Source organism: Mauremys reevesii, linkage group 2 (assembly GCF_016161935.1).
Source record: "Mauremys reevesii isolate NIE-2019 linkage group 2, ASM1616193v1, whole genome shotgun sequence".
NCBI lineage: Eukaryota > Metazoa > Chordata > Testudines > Geoemydidae > Mauremys > Mauremys reevesii.
Window position 1 is genome coordinate 66058606 of NC_052624.1, and position 19247 is coordinate 66077852.

At 41.1% G+C, this 19247-nt stretch overlaps 1 protein-coding gene across 4 annotated transcripts in view; it reads right to left on the reverse strand.

Moving 5' to 3' along the window:
* RFTN1 (raftlin, lipid raft linker 1) overlaps positions 1 to 19247 on the reverse strand; it is a 124625-nt gene that overhangs the window by 8164 nt on the left and 97214 nt on the right. For 2 of the 4 annotated variants that reach the window (XM_039521570.1, XM_039521568.1), the window contains 3 exons: positions 19077 to 19195; positions 6557 to 6660; positions 5011 to 5092 (listed from right to left, as the gene is read on the reverse strand). In XM_039521570.1, coding sequence (XP_039377504.1) covers positions 5011 to 5092; positions 6557 to 6660; positions 19077 to 19195 — 305 coding nt within the window. The remainder of the gene's footprint in view (positions 1 to 5010; positions 5093 to 6556; positions 6661 to 19076; positions 19196 to 19247) is intronic. The other 2 variants (XM_039521569.1, XM_039521567.1) reach the window with 1 other exon arrangement.

Sequence of the window (19247 nt, forward strand, 5' to 3'; positions counted from 1 at the left end):
TCAGCAACAAGGATAGAGAGTCATCAGCTAGTCTGATAGTCATCAGTGGTCTGCAGTGGATGTGCTATCTTCTGCTTCGTGCCTGAAGAGAGAGGAGACTTTGTCTGTATGAAGTGCAAGCTAATAGCCCTGATGGAGGTGAAGGTTTGTGGTCTTGAGGAACAGCTGACTACCTTGCAAAGCACCAGGGATACGGAGGATTTTCTGGTCAATACTACAGCAAATCCCACAGGGGATGGTAACAGAATCAGGTGACAAGAGCAGGCAAGGAAATAAAGATAGGAAATTTGTCACCACCAGAAGTAGGAGAACCCAAAGGGCATCTTCACAGCTGGATATATCAGGTGCTGAGTAAGACATCTGAAAAGAACAACCAGCAAGACCCAACTGGAGCAAAGGACCTATAGACAGCTGAGAACTTCTGCCCAGCTCAAACTAGATGGACTCAGACAAGTTCAAGAGAGCATATCCACAACTGGCCAGAGAGCAAGACAATCCTGAATGGGGATTACATGCTAAAGAGAATGGAAAGGACATTCTGCAAGGGCTAGAAGGACAACAAGACAATTTGTTGTTGCCTTCCAGGAGCAAAGACAAGGGACATCACCACAGGAATAAACAAAATTCTGAAGTTGACAGGAGAGATTTTTTAGGTGGTGATCCACATTGGTGCCAATGACACTACATCTGGCACTATTCCAGAGATTCTGGAAGACTTCAGGGATCTAGGAAGGGAACTGAAGGAGAGAAATATCCAGATTCTGGGAATCCTTCCTATGCCTCAAGTGAGAGAAGAAAGAGGATATCAGAGATGAACAGTTGGTTAAGTAAGTGGTGTAGGGGAGAAGGTTTTGTGGAATATTGGGGTAGAAATGGTACCGATCTCCTGGGTGATAGACCAGCAAGGGTATCTGAGAGGGCTTTAAACTAACCATGAAAGGCAGAGGGTGTTAATGGAGCAATCATGGGGCCAACACCCAAATATGTAAACCAGCCACATGGTGTCATGCATATGACAAATCCAAGTACAAAGGGTCTTGTAAGGGACACATTTTAATCATCTATATTCTGATGCTAGGAGCCTAAGTTACAAACAAGAGGAGTTGGAAATGCTCATATCTGAGAAGAAATATGATATGGTTGGTATTACTAGAACTTGTGGGATGGTTCATATGATTGGAACATTAAAACTGATGGTTACAACTTATTCCATAGAAATAGAGGGAAAAAGAGGAGGGGGTAGCACTTTACATCAAAGACACAGGAGACTGGAGTGTTACCCAAGGTCCTCTTGATGCCAACTGGCACAGGGCACAGGAGATGCACAGAGTTTTACATGGATCCCCTGTGTCAGGTACGCACATAATAATTCACCAAAGGGTGGTAGGTGAGGTCTCTACTGAGAGCCAGTAGTCCATTGATGATCATAATCATTTTGAAATGCATGTACAGTTAATATTTAAGGAGCTATGTATCTTTAATAGGAATTATGTTCTCAAAGCCTAGGCCTTAAGGCAGGTAACCAGGAGATGATGTGACTCAGGCTGGTTCCTTCCAGACAGGATGTAATAAATGCTTATCTCCCTGTCTGGGCATTGTGTATTGTCCATGGCACAACACAGATCTATTTGCAACTGGAGCCAAAATGCTAATCAAGGGATTGTGAAATCTTCAAGAGAGGAAATTTACAAGAAGAAATAAAACAGCAGGAGGGGGATCCTGTTTATGAGTAAAGAGAATGAATTGCTGGAGTATATGTGGGGGGCGCAGGTACCCCCCTCTGCACCCTTCACTGAGGAGGCAAGCTGGCAGTGTGACTTGTCTCACAAACAGAAGATCACAACTAAGCCTGGCAGTAAAACGCTGGGAGGACTTTGGGATGGGCTTTGCTATATAAGACAGGAAAGTAACTTGTTAAATAAATCTAGGTTCTCGAATGCAAGTTATGAAATTACTTTATATGTAACTATTTGTTTCCAATATTCCTACTTGCTGTCATTTGAATCTCTTCTCTTTGTTAAATAAACTTTTGCTTGTTTTCCCTATAAAAATATCTAAGTGCTGCATGTTAAATGGAACTGTGATCTGAGGTGAAACTGGTAAGCTGGAGTGATCTGCTTCTTTGGGAGCAGCAAATCTGTGAGTTCTGTGAGTGTCCAATGGATCAAGGGCTAGACACTCCTGGGGGACGCTTGGAGGGCTCGGCAGTTGGAGCGTGCCCATCACTGACCGGCAGAGGGCCAGCGGTGCCTGCCTCGGCTGACAGAGGCGTGCTTGTGTTGCCCAGGGCTGGTGGAGTCAGGGAGTTGACACATGACAGACACAGATAAGGCTTCTTCATGCTAAGCACAGGTGGTAGTGAGGTGCCTCCCAGCCATGGGTAGCCTTGGGAAGTGTTACACTGAGTCATAAAGGATTCAGAATCACAGGACCTTGAACGCTTATAAATTAAAGTTCTAACTAGTAAAACCAAAGATGGGCTGTTGGCAGGCATGTGTTACTGGTCACCACTAGAAATTCCACTAGTGAGCAGAATGAACTGCTCCTTAGGCATCTGCCCATAAAGGGTAGAAGGAAAAAATGCGTTATCATGGGTGACTTCAGCCTGGGGGATATTTGCTGAACATCTCATGTAACCAGTAAAAAAATTTCCTTAAAGTTTCTAAACATTAATAACTGATGATTTCTTAACACAGAAATTCCTGAAACCAAAATGATGGGGTGAGGGAACTCAATACTGGATGTCATTCTGATGGCCAAAGATGATTTAACAGCAGGCCTAAAAATCAGTGGTTGCCTAGATACTAGTGATCATGATCTGATTATACTTACTTTGTGCAAACAGAAAATGGCACCAGCTAGTAATATGTTTATTTGGAACTTTAAGAGGGCCAACTTTCCAAAGAATAAGGCAATTAATTGTCAGTATAACTGACTGGGAATATAAATTTAAAATGGGAAGTGTTAACAAAAACTGGTAATTGATCAAGAACATCCTACTGGATGCCCAACAGCCACGAAAAAAGTTATCCTGGGCAACAAGTCATCCTGGTTAAAAGCAGTCCACATGGTGGGGCTACCCCTGAAACTGTAGACTTTGGGAGCCCCGGCAGTAGCACAGTGAAACTGACAGTCTTATCAGTTTTGATGCTGCTAGAAATAGTGATGAAACTGACAAGACTGTCAATTTTACTCAGTAGCTGTCTGAGACTGGGGAGCAGATTTTACTTTGGAAACTCCATATGTCAGTGATTCTGAAACAAATTTTGGGAGGATTTCTGGTTCATAGTAAATAAAAAACAAACTGAATTACTTCCCATTCAGAATGAAATCAAATTTTAAAACTGCAAAATTTCCTGTGAACTGGAAATCCCGTGATTTGGCCAGCTCTACTCCTAATGTCCAACTCCACTTAATAAGCAGGCTCAACATTCTGCACTAGCCGAACTTCTGAATGGTCCCAAGGTGGCATCCCATTGCATTGGTAACTAATGTTAGTGTAGCTGCAGTACATAGAACAGGAATAAAATGAAGGCAACACTAGTAGCTTCCAGGGGCGGCTCTAGCCATTTTGCCGCCCCAAGCACGGAGGTCCACCGGAGCCGCCTGCCGCCCTCCCGGTGACCGGCAGAGCGACCCCCGCGGCATGCCGCCCCAAGCACGCACTTGGCGTGCTGGGGCCTGGAGCCGCCCCTGGTAGCTTCTTCATCCTCTGATGGCTTGTTTTCACTAGATGGGTTGTATTTCATCTTCATATTTCACTTGTTTGGCTCCCTTGCATGCAGGTTGGAAAAGGTGAAACACATGTGAACAAGACCTGCTGGTTGGCAATCTGCCATTTTTTTGCCTTGTACAAATCTCTGTATTTTCTCCTACCTTTTAAAGTATGACATGTTTGGGCCAGGCTTTCTGCCTGCTGCTCATTTCATAAAGGGAAGTGAAACACTTCAGGGAAGTGGGAATAAAATGAAGATTCACCGATACCTGTCAGCTGCATGCTCCATTAACTCTAGCTTGGTTTGGTTACTTTTTATAGCAGGGGGTCGGCAACCTTTCAGAAGTCGTGTGCCGACTCTTCATTTATTCATTCTAATTTAAGGTTTCGCGTGCCAGTAATACATTTTAACGTTCCTCAAAGGTCTCTTTCTATAAGTCTATAATATATAACTAAACGATTGTTGTATGTAAAGTAAATAAGGTTTTTAAAATGTTTAAGAAGCTTCATTTAAAATTAAATAAAATGCAGAGCCCCTGGACCAGTGGCCAGGACCCGGGCAGTGTGAGTGCCACTGAAAATCAGCTCACGTGCCGCCTTCGGCACCCTTGCCATAGGTTGCCATCTCCTGCTCTAAAATGCAGAGCCCCTGGACCGGTGACCAGGACCCGGGCAGTGTGAGTGTCACTGAGGTTGCCTACCCCTGTTTTATACGTTAGTGAAATTCTCCCAATCTCATATGTTAGTATTTATTTATATTACAGAAGCACCTAGAAGCTCCAACTGAGATTAAGGCCCCACTCTACTAGACTGTCCAAAAATATAGCAAGAGACAGTCCTCTGCCCCCAAAAGTTTACAATCTTAATGGATAAGGCAGACAAAAGGTGGGAGAAAGGAAATATTATGGTCCCCATTGTACAAATCATGAACAGGGTCAGAGAGAGAGGTAAAGTGACTTGCCCAAGATCACATAGGAAGTCTGTGGCACAGCTAGGAATTGAGCCTACATCTCCTAAATCCCACTCCAATTCCTCGCTGTGTTTACTGTTTTTAGTAGACCACATAGTCTCTAGCTCCCTCCAATGGAAGGAAGAGTGACGGACAGAACCTTTCATGTCCTTTGAGTATTTTGTTATTTCTTTGGTTTAATAGTTCACATCAGAGTTCTAAAGTGTTCTGATAATATTCAGCAAACCTTCTAAGCCATTAGAAATGTTGAAACTGCTGTGGAAAATCAATTAGAGTATTAGAGTACTGCCACGATAAACGTACACAGGAATTCAAGGTCATTTACCTTAGATTCTTTCTTCTTTGCTTTCTGGGGTAGAGAAGGTCGCTGAAGAAAGACAATCTGCTTAGTGGCTAAATTCCCTTCCCTGTAAAACATAATCCTGAAAATGAGTCAAGCTTATACAAAGTAGGATTCAAAATCCAAGAAATACCTCAGTCATTTCCTTAAACTGGGCAAAAGAGAACCACCAGAAATGACCGAAACATCTGACTGTCTCAAGTGCGTATGGATAGAATGGTATTTGTTGGGAAGCATCAGCCTAATTTAGGCTCATGTCTAATTTGATGCACCTAAAATCCCAGTACAATCGCTGTTTTTTCTACCAAATGTTTTAGAATTTAGAATGTGCAACACAGAATAAAGTTTTTGAAAAAAAATCAGTCTATGTGACATGCACTATAATCTTTATGTGCACTACAATGTCAATTACACATTGCAGTGTGCTTTTCCTAGCCAACCAATAAGAGCTGACAGATTCAGCAATAGTGATAGCACTGATTAATGCACAGCTCGGGTATGTAGTGAAGCACAAGGCAAAGGCAAATGCCTGCATCACTCAGGCTGGGCGTTAATCAGCACTAATGACCAATCTGAAGCATTTAATGGAGGTAATTATAAAATGGTTCACAGAAAGGAGTGGAAAGAAGGGAGGACAAAGCACAGTGTTACAAAAGGGGATTAAAAATCCGTATTTGTGATTTTTCATCCACTGATTTATTCAAAAGTATATGAAAAATATTAGATTAGAATAACTCCTTCCACTGGTTTTCCCAGCATGTTTGGTCTCTATAGACTGTAAGAATTCAAGGACAGGAAGTGTCTTCATCTGTGTCTCATACACCACTGGGCACAATATTGGTGCTTTAATAAAGAACAACTTGGCATGTTGATCTTTTTATTTTATTCATGACTGATGAAGAACCCTATTTGAATAGCAGTTCCGGAATGTGCAGTAGGATCAACTGCTGTCACATGCCTGTATTTTTAGCCAGTCTCCATTAAGAATGTTTTACAACTATTTACATTTCTATTAATATAATTATGCTTATGATGCAAAAGTAGATATAAAAATGACCAAAACCCACCAACAAAGGAAATTCCAATTGAAGGCTACTACAGTACTATCAGTGTTATTTCACCCACTTTTGCTGAGCTACTGCAGCAAATGATGTGTAACACCACACACTGTTCTGATAGCTACTGATGAAAGACAACATGTGCTTCTACCGCTAGGCCACACCACTCTACAAACGGGACCACAGTTAGTTAGTTTATTTTTTAAATGGAGCTAAGAACTTACACCTGCAACCCGGCACATACAAGTCTGGCAGCACCCCCACCCCCTTCCTGCCCAGCAAGATTTGTGGCAGGGCTGAGGTGGGGACAGAAATGCTCAGACTGGCCCAGTGGCAGCTGCAATGTGGCTTTCCTGGACAGTTTACTGCACATGTGCAGGGAACTATATGCTAGGAGAATGGGGAGCTGTTAGCACAAACTATCATGCTGATACAGAGGCTTCCTTAACCAAAATGTAGTGCCCACACAGTACCTGTTTGTCTTTACAATTGGAGTAGGAAGCACACAAGTCAGCTGCCAACCGTATACCGCGAGAGAGTTCAACAGTGGAATATAATCTGTCTGCACTTCAACTCCCTGGGGAAGAAAAATCAACTGTTAGGATTATCGCCTGATGTGTGACAATTTTTAAAACGGTGTTTTGTGTTGTTGTTTCTTTACAAAGTTAGATCATTTTTGCAAGTTAAGAAAAGCAGGAAGGAAAATATTTGAAAACGCAAGACACGTAGGATCATTCTCCAGTTCTTGCTGAAGAGTTAAATATATTTGTTTAAACAGTGCAAATATGCAATTTCTTTTGGGTCTCTAAACCATCCATGTGACAGCTGATGAATCAGAAAAACAGGGCTAATTCATTTTGTTTTATCAGAGCTCCCTTGGACAAGTGGCCTCCTGCAATCTTCATTGAAAAAACGAAGAATTACATCCTGGCAAACAAAAAGGAATTCATGTGGCACAAAAACGTATTACACTGTGTGGTCCAGATTCTGCTCTTGACTATGCTGGTGTAAATCCTGAACAACTCTCCTGAAGACAAGCAAGTTAACTTCCGCTTTACACCAGCAGAGCTGAGAGATAAATTTGGCCCTCCGATTTCAAAGCATTTCATGGGGAGTTAAATGGTATTATGGTGATAATGAACCCATGTTATTTGCATCCAGCAGCAGAAAGAAAATATAAGTACAATTTGTTTTATTCCTTTTGTCACCACTGGCAAATAAACATTACCTATTTGTTATTCTGAATCAGGAAATATGTGGGCGAGACCAAAACATTACCTTTCACTGTAAAAGTCTAGCTTCACTCAGAGATTCTGTACAATAGACTCTTGCTAATTCTCCCTCTGCTAATCTATAAACCCAATAATTCTCTCAAAAGGAACAAACAGTAGTCTCAGTAAAGATTGCTACAGGGAGCACTAATCGTACAAAATAATCTATTGCACATTTACTCTTCAGTGTTACCAATCTTACTGAAGTATTATCATAAATTGCTAATATACTTGTCACTACAAATACTATTACACTACATGACAGTACAAATTATGCTTGCCAAAATAAATGCACAAACACATTCTGTAATGCTGTGAGTGTGTGTGTGTGTGTGTGTTCATTTTCTTGTTAATTCTCAAAACCGGGTAAAGCACCACAGTGTTCCCAGTCATCAATGTCAATCAGTAAGGTTCTACTTCACTACACTAGTTCAAACCAAAATCTATATATACTGTAATAACAATCATTTGAACAGACCTAATTCATATCCTGCTGTAGTATTTTAAACAGAGGCCCTGATTTTCAGTTTTAATTGGGCTTTCCTTTTTGTGCATGCGATTTAGGACACTTAACTATCTATATAACTGAAAGGCAGGTATAGTTGGGTAATTAATCACTTACATGACCTAAACTGTATATGAAACTAACTGAAGGAGCAAAATTGTACCCATTTAAAGGAAAGCCATTATCTGAAAATCTGTCCTAAAATATGCACATAAGCACACATTGGATTAACCTTGCTTTGGGTTTCTTCACAAAAGCTGTCAGATGCTCACGATGATACACCTACTTACAGAGGTCAGACATATTTGCAAGGGCTGGCAGCATCACCTTGTATAAGACAGCAGGAAGGTACAGGAAAGGAAGAAGATGGCCTTTAAGAGAAAAGATAAATTCTAACTTAGCTTCTGACTCATTTCCTCAGAAGCTTCTCAGAACTTCTTCAAGTCTACCATGATGGCAGAAGTGCCATGTTTATGGAGCCTCAGAGCCACACAAATCAGAGACTCCACCAACCCCACCATCTTTGTCCTCCCTCCCTCCAGCTGCCAAACTGACTTTTTCCTCTTTCCAGTTTTGAAAATGGCCCAGTGCCTGAAGAAAATCTATTAAAGGTACAGACAGATGTCCAAATGCCTTTGAAAGCAAATGCCTCAGGAAAATACTAGGTATTTTGGAATGAATTTATAACAAAATCTAAGATTTGTCAGAGAGCTCAACAACTCCTTATCTCCAGAGTTATCCAGAAAAGAAGATGGTAATATCCAGGACATGTATAAAGAATGAAACCAGAACATTTGCTGTGGCAGGCACGCTACTGGGCAGATGCAGGAACATACAAAAGGAGCTGATTGAAAAAAATCCTTCTATTGTACAGTACCATGAGCAGGAAAACTTTTGGGACTTAACAACAAAGGACATGCAAAGAGTGGCTCAGAACAGACAAGGATGGCGGAGCCTTGTTTGTGCCCTAAGCGATGTCTGATGGTGCAGGAAGGATTCAGACTTCAGATTCAGCACCTGAGGGCTAAGATTATCAAAGAGAGCCTTCCTGTTTCATCAAGAAATGTGACAAACATGTCAAAATCCAAGAGTAGTTATGGCAACCAGCAAGAGCACCACGACAACACAAATCACATTTAGCTGCTGCAGGAGCCGAACCATTTCAGCGATGCGCTGTCTCCTGCCACAGCCAGTTTTCTCAGCACGCTCCCGCAGCAGCAAGACAATGAATCCCTGTGGGATTTTGACCTGTCTGACTTGTCAGACCTATTCATCACCTGTAGCAGATGATGTTAAATGTCTCAACAGAAGCTTAGAGAGAGAAAAGAACAGGATATGGTTCAACAAAATTAAATCATTTATTAGTTCAGACGGTTGAAGTGTATAAGAAAATTGAAGGGGAATGATTAGGAAAAACGGGTGGATAGAAATTGTTCTAAAGGTGGCTTCTGTTTTCTGTGTTAGTCTCATGGTACCTTTCTATCCACCCTTTTTTCCTAATACCAGTCAACTGGGTTTTTAGCACCCACGAGAAAGCATGTCCACACCCTGCAGAGGTGCATACCTGGCCCTAGAATCACTCCCATGGCCCTCCTTAACAGCTCTGCTGGAAGTCACCCAATGCCTCTGTGGAATCAGCCAAAGTACCTCTCTTCAGGTCACCATGCCAGTGATCTGCAGGCACACACCTGCCCCATCCCAACTAGCTCTGTTCAGTGGTGGTAGGTAGGGGAGAGGACAGCAGCCTTTTTTCACCTTAAGTAATTTTTTTTTCAAGTGGAGCTCAAACTCCTCACTGGCAAATATAAGTACTAGCAGCTTTAGAACCAAGAGAGCCACAGAGACACTAACATGGAAGGGCAAGAAGAAGCCACGATGTGTAATTGTATCACAGGTAGAACTTGTGTTCCACCAGGAACCATAGCTGACGAAGACACATGGGAATACACACATCTTGATAATAAACCTGAGTGTGGAACCATGCCGAAGTGTCACCATTATGGTTCTTTCCAAAACAAAAAGCATCTAAATGCACACTAAATTTTAGCACAATCTTGCCATGCACCAAAAAGCAGTCTCTAATCTTATAGTAAATGTAATTTATATTCTTATATTAAATGTAGCTATATTAAGTTCAAATACAGAAGAGCATGAGATTAAACTACTGTAATTAGGATTTTTTGAAGCTCAGGGTTAGTTAGACAGAAGCAGTAGAAAGTACATGACAGAACTCTAATGAAAAAGAAGGTGCACAAATAATACCCTGTATCAAACTGAGAGACATTTCATTCTGTGAAAGGGAGCAAAATTGTAATTAACTCACTTCCCACTCTCCTGTGGTTGGTAAGTAATCTCTGATCACACCTTGAGTGTCAAAAAACCAGAACGCATTGAGCTGTGCTTTTTCCCTGATTTGCTGCACATAATAAGATTTCATTTTTATTTATAGTTTTGCTGTTTGGTTTCAACATTTCTTCCCCAATAGTCTCAGCTATTAGAAATTCCTAAAACCTGATTTTAAAAAGGGTAAAGATAATCCCTAGGGCAAACTATACCACATACTGTATTAACAACATTCATTTTCTTTTACAGTTGCAGTTTTAGTCACCGAGCAACATAAAAAAAAAAGACTGCTAAGTTCTTGTCCGACTGAAAAAAATTCAGTCAAAATGATTTTTTTTTAGTTAAGTAAATGTAGTTCAGTTACAAGTGAGCCAACTTTGGTCCCTGCCCAATGTATATTTTCTTGCAATGTGGACACAAAACAGACCAAGATTAAGGAATAAAAGATGGAACATCCCATTAAATAAGTCTTAATAAAGTATTTAAGGCAAATCCGGATGAGCTGTGCACTGAAAAGAATGACAGAGTTTGGAGGTGGAGGAGGAATCCTGGCAATCAGGATTGGGAGCAGAAACACAGACAAGTTGCAACTGTCCACTGCATCTCTGCATGGGGAAATGGGTTGTTAATTATTTTTATCTATTATTTGTATTGCTGTAGCACCTAGAAGCCTCATAACTATATAGGGAATGCACACCCCTGTGTCAGATTCGGACAACCTGCCCCCAGTCACACCGCAATTATGACTCGCTATAGCCCCATGGGAAGGGGAAGTGGGGACAGCAGGATTTGCACCTCAGAAAAAGAGAAAGGAATAAAAATGTGTTTGGCTCGCCGAGAATAGGCTGGTGAAGGAATGTTTTATGTCCTCTGTGCATTATGAGATGAAAGAATCCCTAATATGGAGTTGTTAATGATATTTCGTTCTATTTTTGCACTCTTCCCATAGAGTCATTTGGTTAATCATATAATATTATTTATCTATTTTAAAAAAGATATTTATTGTTAGCAAAAGAGAAGTTATGTGTTTGTGTATGGTACAGCAATAAAAGTTGAACTATCCTGCTCTCAGATTGGGATCTTCCTAAATTTCAGTACATAGCAAAACAGAACATTGCTAATTTGCACTGATTGGGAAGTCCACTGTGGATTACCAGCTTTCTAAATTAGACACAGGTCCTGCAAACTCATCAGCTTGGGAAAACCCCTGCATCCATAACACTTTCAGTTGGTTTGAGTGATATCTACCCATGCAGATCAGTTTGCAGTATTCAGACATCAGTGAGTAACTACAACAAAATCACAGGGAGGCCTTGCACATTATTCTGGACAGGTGTAGTTCAGATGGTTCATGGTATGTGTGCACTGTGTATATTTTGAGAAAGTAACAATGCTTTAGTACAATCACTACAGCACATTGCTATGACAATTTAAGTGAGAACAGGGGTGAGAGACTACCAGTTATTTTGTAAGAATTATTGGATTTGCAGATTAGCTAAATGAAGATGAGCAAAATTCTGCTGTATCAGGTACATCTTCATCCCCAAGCTCCACTGTGCATGGCCCAAATTGCACGCTCATAAATGCACCCAAATGTCACAAGTCCAAAACTGTGTGTGCTGCTGAACAGTCTTAACACCTGTGTGCACCTGTGTAAATCTCCTCTCCTAGTGGGTTTTGTGGATGCAGATTCTAACCCCAACACATGCACATGTATTAGGATTGTTCAAGTGCTCACACTTGGTATTTGCACCTGCAAAGCACAGGCACGTTTATGTAGAGATGCAATTTGCACAGTGGAGGATGAGTAGAGGCTCAGCTGTAAATACAGCTCTATGCGGCTAACACATCAATACAGTTCACTCATCACTAGAAAGTGTCTTAGTAAATGTTTTAAACTAACATTTCAATGGCAATTCTCACAGCCAGTACTGTGGGAAACTTTCACATTCTTGGCCATCGGGCATGAGAAATATAATCCAACAATTTTTTATCAGTATATTTTTTTAAAACCAATTCATCTAGACCATAGAATGCATCTGGTTTATTTCAGTAGCTACATTCTTGTGACACCTTTTTAATTAGGCTCTACTAGACTCTCACATAGCTTCACTTTGGTACTGGTTCTACTATCTGTAAGTCAACAATTTTTGGAAAAAAAATTAGCTCATTTATTGTTCAGGAACTGGTATCTCTGATGATAGCCAGGCACACTTCATAGCACACACTGTTCAATGTTGACCATTCAGCTTCCCACTGCAAGTCACCCAGGGTGAAATTCATCCCACTGCCTGGACAAAGCCCAAGTAATCAGCCTTTGTGATGACAACTCCACGAGTATGAAATTTACCACCCCTCCTGTCTTTAGGCAGTCCACAGAGCTAAAGAGCAGACCCTTCACCATCCCTATTCCAGTCGATGGAAGAGCAGCCATTGCCCTCCTCTATGCAGGGTTGGGGCCACTGTATATGTAGTCATGGATCCCCTGGCCTGCCTCCAAAGATCCCTCCAACATACTGCTCTATTCAGAGTTAGTCTGGAGGAGGGGGATGCACAGCATCCAATTCCCTGCGCAGCTGCTTTACTCCCATCTCCATTGCATGGCTTAAAGGTGACCTGCTGAGGGAATAGAAATGAATTTGTGCCTTTTTGGTTCTTTATGAAATATAAAGAAGGGCTAGAAGAGCTTTTTTTCCAGACTGGAAATTCATCTCTGTGTCTATCCTTCCCTATTTTTCCTTGAAGACTCTACGGATGAATGGAGAACTAAGAGATTTATGACAAGATCACAAAGACCAAAACAAAACATGAGTGAGAGGGAAAGTGATCATTATTAAGACTTGTCTAAAACTCTGTATTTTGTCTGCTTTTGGCAATACCTATTTAACTCAAGCCCTCTATCAGTAGACAGAAGAAATACTGCCTTTGTTAGAACTTTAACATTCCTGTCCCTAAAGTCAAGGGCTGAAAAAGGTCTGAATCCACATTTCCAGATTCCAGCAAAACGAAGAGAAGATTACACTTGGCATTTTTGTTATATTTTTAAGATAAGAAACAAACATTACAAAAAAAAACCCTTTAAAAAAACCCAATCCCCTTCCCCAAGCTTTTTAGCTGTATATACATAATAAAGGAGCAAAACAAGGACAAACCGCCAATATTTTCCCCACTGAGCGATTACTTTTATGTGGTACAGGCCTTTCATAGGACTGAATTTTGTACTCATCACCTTCAACCCTCTTGCTATTCTAGTCATGGGTCTATCTTGTGACCATAGACTGACAAGTATAACAAAGTGAGGAGATCAAGCCCACCAAACTCACTGGAATCTGAGGTAGATCAGATTTAAAACCAAATTAAGGCCAGATGTCCAGAGAAATTTCCAGAAAGAGCACTGAATTAAGGAAACTTGTAACCCAGGCAGCTGAAAGAAATAACTTTGTTTTGTCTATTGGAGTAGGTACCACATTATGAACATTTATCACACCTATAGCTGATACTATATCACATTACTTCCATTCTACCAGACACTGCAACATCACAATATATCTGGGAGCTTATAGTTTAATTCGAGTCAACACGCTGCAGACATAGAAGAAAAAAAATATTGAAGTGAGAGCTAAAGATGCACAGTGGGGAAATATCCTTTAATCAAGGAAAATATTTTCAGAATGAATGTTACTCGCTAGTGAGAAACAATGCAAATATTTGAAATAATTGTTTATAGTACTTCATTTTAATGAAATACTGGTTAATTTGTCAACATGTTCTGTTTCTTGGGTACAGGAGAGAGAAGGTGACACATTAGAGTTGGGGAGAAGGGAAACCAGACAGTCTTTGATTGATCAGAGCTGCCTACCCAAATTTGCCTGCACAAGCAGAATTAAAACCATGAAAGAAGTTTTAATGCTAGAGCTCACAGACTGTAATGAAAATAATGTGGCCTGACATTTTTAGGGTTAAAGTGATAGGGTCGAGGGAAACATTTAGTCATTAAGAGTTCTCTGGTCATTTGCACAGATACCAGAGTTCTGTTCTGTCTGAGTGGAAACAGTTAAATAACTCAGAACTATTACATCCTGTCGGTTGCTTGGCGGACCGCATACTGTGACAGCTGCAAGCTTTACATCCTCTTGCAAACTGACATTTTATACACATACCAAGTGCATCAGAGAGTTCAGCTTGTTCTCGCTCTTAGACTTGGAAGCATTACTGTTGTTTAATAGCAATTAAACAGGCAATATTTTCTCTGTAGAGAGGCGTGCCAATTCCCCCTCATTTGCCTTTATGATGATTGGAAAAGTTTACCTTTTATTTAGTCTCAGTAGATTCACTGATCTTTGTAAAGTGCTTTGAGATCTGCTGATGCAAAGCACTGTATAAAAGCAGGGTATTATTATCTTTTTAGTTATTACTTTATTATTGATGGTACTGAAAAATATATGGCATCTTTTCTTTCATAGTTGCGGCTGGACTTTTTAAATTGGAGCACAGTTAAAGAAACAACATATTTGATAAGCCAGTTCTCATCCCCAGAAGGAGCACACAAATAAGGGAAGTTGGATAAGCTCTCCAGAAATTACTCTGAAATGTACATGTAATTCTGATTCCATCCCAAAAATTCTGAAGCGTCAAGCAAGATAAGCAGGTCTGATATAAGCCCAAAATGGGAGTCAATTTATCCACGAATTTCTGACTGTTCATGGATGTTTCTTCCATCTGCCTGGTGCAAGACAGACATGTTCTAACAGGATGGAATTTTAGAAAAGATGAACATAACCTATAATGCACCAACCATGAGCTTGCATAAAGATGAGAAAGTCTGGATTAACGAGACACTTCACCCCTCTGGAAAACTCTGCTGATGATTCTTTGGTGTATCTGTAGTAGAGGCAAAGCGCTTATTAAGGTTCCAGATAATTCCATTATGTCTCACTGAGTTCTATCATCCTTGAACCTGAAGTCCCTCTCTCTCCAGCTGTGATCTAATCTTCCTCTCTGCCGCTTCATTTCCCTGCATTTGTCTGTGAACAAAGGTGAATTCTAAGAACATCTGGCTGGGAGACAGTTTGGTCTACTGGACAGAACACTGGCGGCCCACCAGCGGATTACCCTGCCAGGCCACAGGTTGCCCACCACCTGGGTTCTAACTAGAAATGATTGTGAAATTTTCAGGGCATGTTGTTGTTTTTTTGGTCAGAAAATGTTTATCCATTGAAACATATTGGCTTTGACAAAACTTCCTCAGGTCCAGGATGGACATTCTGGTAGAAATCAAAGAGAGAGACCCATTCCAGAATAGCCAACAGCCCAGTGGTCAGGGCACTCATCTGAAACATAGGAGAGGCAGATTTAATTCCCTGCTCTGAATTAAGCAGACTTGAACTGGGATCCTTCCACATACCAGAGGAGTGCCCTAATCATCCACTTCCCGGAGCTCCCATTGGCCGGGAACGATGAACCGCGGACGGTCAATATAAACAAAATGTCTTGCAGCCCACCAGCGGATTACCCTGATGGGCCACGTGCTTGGAGCGGCTCCAGGCCCCAGCACGCCAAGCGCGTGCTTGGGGCGGCAAGCCGCGGAGGGGCGCTCTGCCAGCTCCGCGAGGGAGGCAGGCAGGCTGCCCTCCGTGGCTTGCCTGCAGAGGGTCCGCTGGTCCCGCGGCTTCGGAGGTCCGCCGAAGCCGCGGGACCAGCGAACCGTCCGCAGGCAAGCCGCGGAAGGGGCCTGCCTGCCCTGCTTGGGGCAGCAAAACTCCTAGAGCTGCCCCTGCACGTGCGGCCCGCGGGCCACAGGTTGCCTACCACTGATATAGACTATAAGCTCTTCTCTCTTCATGCATTTGAACCTAACATAGCGGGGGCCTGATCTCAGTTGGTGACTCTATGGAAAACAGTAAGAATTATAGGAATACTAATAGTGGGCTAACTCTCTTAAGGGAAAGGATGTCATGGATAGCCAGCTTACATGGCTTCCCAACAAACCTCTGAGATACTTTTCTAGCTATGTGATAAATTCATTGGTTCTCAATCTTCTTGAATTGGTTTGGATGCAAGAGTTTCTTAGGATCAGCACAAACATAAAGAGCAGGATTGCCAGGAAGCATCCAGGCCATCCTGATCTCTCAAGTTACATCAGGTGATGATCTAACTATGGCTCCTGAGTTATATATTCCTAGATCCTCCCAATTCAAATCCACATCCTACCCAGTTAATGGCCTATCTTACAACCAAGTCAAGGGAACTGCACCAGGGATTAACTTGGCCCACCCGGTGTGTACCGCATCTGATGTGCATGTTACCTGCTGTATGAGAACTGATGATTTTAACACCTAGTGTACTACAGTTATGCCTGGATATCCTTCTATATCCTGAATAATGCTGCATGCAAAGAGCCTATATTACTCTGCCTTTTGATGAAGTGTTTGCTCAAAAGGATTAGTTAGCCCTAGAAAAGGCAAAAAATAATTAATTAATATATCTGAAACCGTTTTTGTAGTCAAGAGACTTGGAGAAACTGTTCAATTAGCACTGGCTCCAAAGTCCATCCCAAAGATGTTCTATGAAGAACCACTACGTCTGACAGATGATTACAAAGGCGAAATGTGAAGGGTGAAACAAGAGCACACCCTGGATATGGATATGCGTGGCATTCTTTTAGGTCACTCATTTCTGCTGGTTGGCCCACTGGCCTCTGAAATATGTTCATTCTTGCCTTTTAAAAAAAGTCTTTTGAATTGTTTCCACTCCTTCAGAAGTCACTTCCAATTTTAACTTCTCAAAAGTCTTAGATGGTTTGGGGAGAGTATTTTCATGCCTCAGCCAGTGAGGAAAACCTAACCCAAAAATCTATCAAGATAAACTATCAAGTGATATTATCAATTATAAGAGAATACACTTGCCACAATCCAACTGAAGCCAATGCTATAAATGTTTAAAATATTATACCGCAACAATAGTAAAAAAAATATAGAGTTTTAAGGCTTGTACCTTGAAAGAAACCAGTAAGACTTCCAAAGCTTCCTGTGGAAATTCACAGGATGAGTATTTATTGTTTCCTCTGAGTTGCCTGATACTTAACACCCACAACAGTTAAAATTTAGGAAAATCAAAGTAAAGCATCGCTTATAGCAAGAAAGGCTTTGTAGCTTTCAAAGGGTTTTAATTGTTTATATATCCTCTCTTTAACAATTCAATTTATACAACTGGAATATTTATCAGGAAAAAGGTCAAGCTCTTTCAAAAATAAATGTTGAAATAACTTGGTGTTAAAATGCATTCTTAAAGCACAGACAGGCTGGATTGTACCTAGCCCCTATGTGGGTAAGCAAGACAGGGGAGGCCAGAAAGAACCTGTCTCCCTAACTCTTACACTTATATAAGCACATAAGGGCTGACCACAGGTTTATTGCGAGCTCCTGAGTAAGAGGGCAGCTTTTGTGTAGCACTGTTACAGGCAGAGTCACCTGAAAACTGGAAAGGCGTAGGCAAAGCCATGGCTGTATTCCCCTCCTTACCCTGGAAAGGAGCATATGCTGCAGCTTCTGTAAGAATTTCTGCAAGGGCACTCCCTAAGAACACCTGGAGGCACAGTGCACAATTAGGATACGATGCCTCTGTGAGATGCAATGGCTCACAGGCACTCTTTGCAAGGCTCTGTCTTAATGCCACAATTTAGCCCAGAAATGTGCAGAAAATAGCCTGTTAACTTGCTTTCAAGATTATAACTATTAAGAGTGACCATAAGACACAAATTATTTATTCAGACACATTTAGCCACAAGAGGACCCACCACTAGCTAGTTAACAGAATGCCTGTATTGTTCTCTGATAAGATCTCTGAACATTATTGTATGGCCATTTTATTTCACTAAGCCACAAGTCATCCCTTGATAACCACTAAAATCAGTAGTGCTTAACTTTTTTTGTTATGCATACTTTTTGTGAATCCATGCTTTCTTTAAGCCTCTCTCAGGATTTTATACCCTTTTACTCCATATAGCAAACTAGAAGTTTAGTCATTATCTTTTTAAATACATATTTTTTTCTGCCAGCACTGAAATAGACATACAAAAAGCAAATTAAAGTAAAAATGTGGGTAATAATACAAATGCATTGTTACATTTGATGCTTCATTTTAGATGCAAAGAATTCTGAAGCTCAGTTTAGTTGAACTAGTTTTGCCTGCAACTGGAGATATACACCATTGGGCCTGATCTAAAGAGTCTTTCTAGTGACTTCATAGCAATAAGGTGATATGCTGCATGCTTAGTTTTTCTGCACTCTGTTCCCATTTCTCTCCTTTAATCTGTGAACACTCGACTCTGGTTAGTGCTGACCAGCATTCTGGCCAAAGATGCATCTCTACTCATACCTTGTCAGTTCTTTTTGTGTGGGCCAGAGAGGTCACTACAAAGTGAATTACTAGTTATGATGTGTACTCATGGCATCTATATCTAAGAGGTTTTTTTAGTATCACTACCCCCGGGATGAATGTAATGTTAGAAATTGAGCTAGCATTTGTGATTATGTTGCCATGACAACTGATGGAGATTCTCTTTATAGTTCATGTAGCAGAGGCATATATTTTTGGTCCTGAGTTCTATCTGTCCCCAACACTCATGCCCCTCAAAGTTTAGCTGAGAACTGCAATGTACAACACAGGAAACATATCTTATCAAGACACGTAGGCATCCCACTTATGGTTAACTTACCATATTATGTTTTCAAGCCCTCTTTCCTTTACCTCAGAAAAGCATAGTATTTCTGAAGTATGTGAAAGTCTACTACACCATCTTGCCAGCTTGTGATTTTGAAAAATATTACAATAACGTGAGGGTGAAAACCAAATTATAGTAAATGATGTACTTACTTCTAGGACAGTCCATTGTTCCACAACAATAGCATCATAGCCCTGTATAGTTTTACTGTCTTCCGTAGAAAGATCTTCAAAGACAAACACTCCATCTATCAAGCCCTGCATGGAATCTGCTAAAACAAGAGGTTTCTGTAAGCTGCACGGTAGACACCTTACACACAGCAA